The 3,436-nt window shown below is 35.1% G+C and overlaps 1 protein-coding gene across 1 annotated transcript; it reads left to right on the forward strand.

Annotated features, from left to right (window-relative positions):
* The first annotated feature begins 2,405 nt into the window (after positions 1-2,405).
* On the forward strand, positions 2,406-2,871 carry LOC6645576 (mitochondrial import inner membrane translocase subunit Tim13). Its single transcript, XM_002067907.4, has one exon. It carries the CDS (start codon positions 2,499-2,501, stop codon positions 2,742-2,744), a length of 246 nt encoding a protein of 81 aa, XP_002067943.2. The 5' UTR covers positions 2,406-2,498; the 3' UTR covers positions 2,745-2,871.
* The last annotated feature ends 565 nt before the right edge of the window (positions 2,872-3,436 follow it).

Consider the following 3,436-nt stretch of genomic DNA (forward strand, 5'->3'; position numbering starts at 1 on the left):
CTATCTCAAAATATATTTTTGAAAAATTTCCAATTGGGTAACTAAACTACAAGCGCGTTCCAAATCCTTTCTAGTAACTTTAGACACATCAGAGAATCAACGAATTTTGATTCTTTACAGTTTCCCTTTTTTTCCTAATCTCTGTTAAATAATCTCAATTCCGTTTTACATTTTTAATTGCACTAACGTATTCTTCTTGGCTTAATTATTTATTCTTCAAAAATAGTTTCAAATTTTAATCGAGTTTCCTTGAACAATAATTCATAATATTTAATTTTGCTTCCTTTCTTTAAAGAAGAGTTCCAATTATTGACACTGCAAAAACAAAACAAAAAATATAAATTTCCTTTTTTTATGAAATCTCAATTTCATTTAGGATTAGCGTATGCCTAATCTATATCCATTCATTTACTTTGCCCTCAAAAGGTCCATTGATCTGTCTGTCACCTTTTATTATTCATCAATTAGATCTGGGTACAACATGCCCGTACATTGAACAATATTTACATTATGGAGAAAGGTAAATAGGTTTATACATTGGTCGTTGTTCGTTAGGTGGGTTCGAAACGATTGAACGATCGATCAATCGATCAGAACGACAAGCCGCGCTGCTTTAAACAATTTTCACACCTATTTTGGGTGCAACAACTACAACACTACTATTACTACACACACACAAGTATGCAACACAGCTGAAAACAGGTGGCCCAGGTGTTTTACTCGACTCACTGAAATGAGGCTAAGTCATCAATAAACCATGCAATGGTTCCATATATACAAATGAGTCACCTAATATCCCACTCCTCGTTTCGATTCTTGCAACGCAGTTTAATTCATCTAAATTCTCACAGTACTTAAAGAGGAAAGGGGACAAAGTTTACATAACCTAAAAATAAGAAAGCGCTAAAAAGTTCCCACACATGTACATAAAATTTTCTATGCAGTTTAAATGATTTACAATAACAAGACCCATCCGAATGGATGGGGGTGGAGTTTCATCACCGTATATTGGAGGAGATGGAGAGGGGATGGCATCTAGCTAGACACAAAGGGCAAACAGATTTTTCTATGATGCATTTACAACAGGTGCTCGAGCTCTTCGCTCTTCGCTCTTCGATGTGATACTATAGCGATTTCAATTAAAAATGACACAAAAATGCGTTGACAAAAGGAAACAATTTCAAATTGCATATGTGTCATGGGAAAGTTGTAGGATATATGTACCTTGTGTGTTACCTTTTTATTCCCTCTACTCTATAGCCCCTCGAAATTGCGTAGCACTTGAAATTCTCTCTTTTCTCCCCCCCTTTCTGGAAAAATTAAAAATGTGCCAGCACTGAAAGCAAAGTAAGGCAAGAGTAGAGTAAAGTAAAGCAAAGCCCTCAAGTGGTTTTTTTATTCAAAAGTTTGCAGGTGTTCCCGGTTCGATACTTAATTTTGATTGTTGTTCTTGTTGTTGTTGTTGTTGTATCCTTGAACCAAAACACGGGTTTTTCGAATGCCAATACACTTATCGTGTATCGTCGTCGTCGTCGACATCGTCGCATCGTCGTCGTCGACAAACGGGCCATGCAAATATGCTTCAAGTGTGTGTTTGCCGCGCTGTAGGGAGTTTAGCACAATAAACAAGTAAAGTGAGCGACTGCTTTTTGAGGGGTTTAATCATACAACGGGGTGAGTTACAGTGGTTCCAGCAATACATCTTGATATGCAAAACCATTAATTGTTGTATCCAATCGTCTTCGTTCTATGGAAATTACTCTTTACTCTAACCGACTTAGTACTGAGTCGGAGTAAAAGATGAAGAGAAGAAGTTCTCAGTGTAATTTTCAAAGACAAATAATTAGGTAATCATTTATATATTGATACTTTTATTCATTTTTATTCATTTTATTCATTTTTATGTCATGTCTAATTTTTGATGAAATAGAAAACATTTTGCGTCCGATCAGAATATTACCATTTTAGGCTTAGGAAATTCAGTCATTTTTCAAGGGGGGGAATTGATGAGTTTGAGTATTTATCGAAATTGCCCGACCACTTTGAAGATTTACTAATTAGGCAGATACAGTTAAGCGAAAAAGGTGAAAAAATGATTAGAAATACATTTTCGAATTCCATTTGGCTAAATTCTGATGCTTTTTTTTTACAGAAATTTATTATTCATAGACAAAAGTTATTTTATACTATTTTTAAACATTTTGTTAGGAATTCTGTCCCTATTATAATAAGTAACGATTTCAAAATTAATCTTATTCATTTCTTAGAAATTCCGCAATTATTAAAATCAGTTACACTATAATAGATTTTGTTAAGTCTTGACAAAACTGTCATAATTACCTTGAGTTTTATTGAATTTTGTTCCTACCTATGTATATACAATCTAACAATTGCGAAATCATATAAAGTCAGAGTTGATAGACGGGCTAGTAACCTGTGTGTTAACATTCATTTAATTCTTATAATTAATATTAATATCATAAAACATAAATCAGAAAATGTCGATGGCTAACGTGGACAAGGGTGAATTGATTTCCCAGGTGAAGCAACAAATCGCTGTGGCCAATGCGCAGGAGATGCTCACACAAATGACACAAAAGTGTTTCAAAAAATGTGTCAATAAGCCAGGAACTTCCTTAGACTCTGGTGAACAGAAATGCATTTCCATGTGTATGGACCGGTTCATGGACTCGTGGAATCTCATTTCTCAAACCTACGGCCAACGGTTACAGCGTATGGAGTAAGAATTGTAGACCAATAGTTCAATTTGGGACAACTGCATTGGCAACCTATTGATTAGTTTTTTAACTATAATGTAGTCTTTACAAATTCAATAAATGAATATGCTAATAATCTTAACTTAAAACTTAACTGAAATCTTTACTTTGCAAAGCCATATACATTATCAATATAAACGTGATTAATTCATCATTGTTAAAATGGTTTTCTTTTTTTTTTACTAGCGTTTTGCCTAATACCGAAGCCACTGTGCCCGGTTTAGAGCTAAAAAGTTATGAGTCACAAACGGGACTTGATTGGACAGGGTTGGAGCAGGAGCAGGAGCAGAAACATAAGCATTCGTAGTTGCTGTAGCTGTTGCTGTAGAATATCAATAGCCTCCGGCTGAAAACTTTGCTTATGCATTACAAATTTATTAAACATTAAGCGCTCCACTTGATTTAGGGGTTGGGCAAAGAGGATGAAGACGATGATGATGAGGATGATGATGGAAATGGAAATGATGGTGAGATGACGTTGACGATCGGCACATTGATATCCCGCTTCTTGATGATGACTATTGAACTTTTCAAGAAAAAAACAGAAACCCATGATGAAGTGCTGTTGCCGCTACTCCTGGTGCTTCTGTTGTTGTTCTTGTTGTTGTTGTTATAGCAGTAGCTTCTTAGACGTTAGCCATATATACGTAAGTACGTAT

Source organism: Drosophila willistoni (genome assembly GCF_018902025.1).
Source record: "Drosophila willistoni isolate 14030-0811.24 chromosome XR unlocalized genomic scaffold, UCI_dwil_1.1 Seg143, whole genome shotgun sequence".
In the NCBI taxonomy this organism is placed as follows: Eukaryota; Metazoa; Arthropoda; class Insecta; order Diptera; family Drosophilidae; genus Drosophila; species Drosophila willistoni.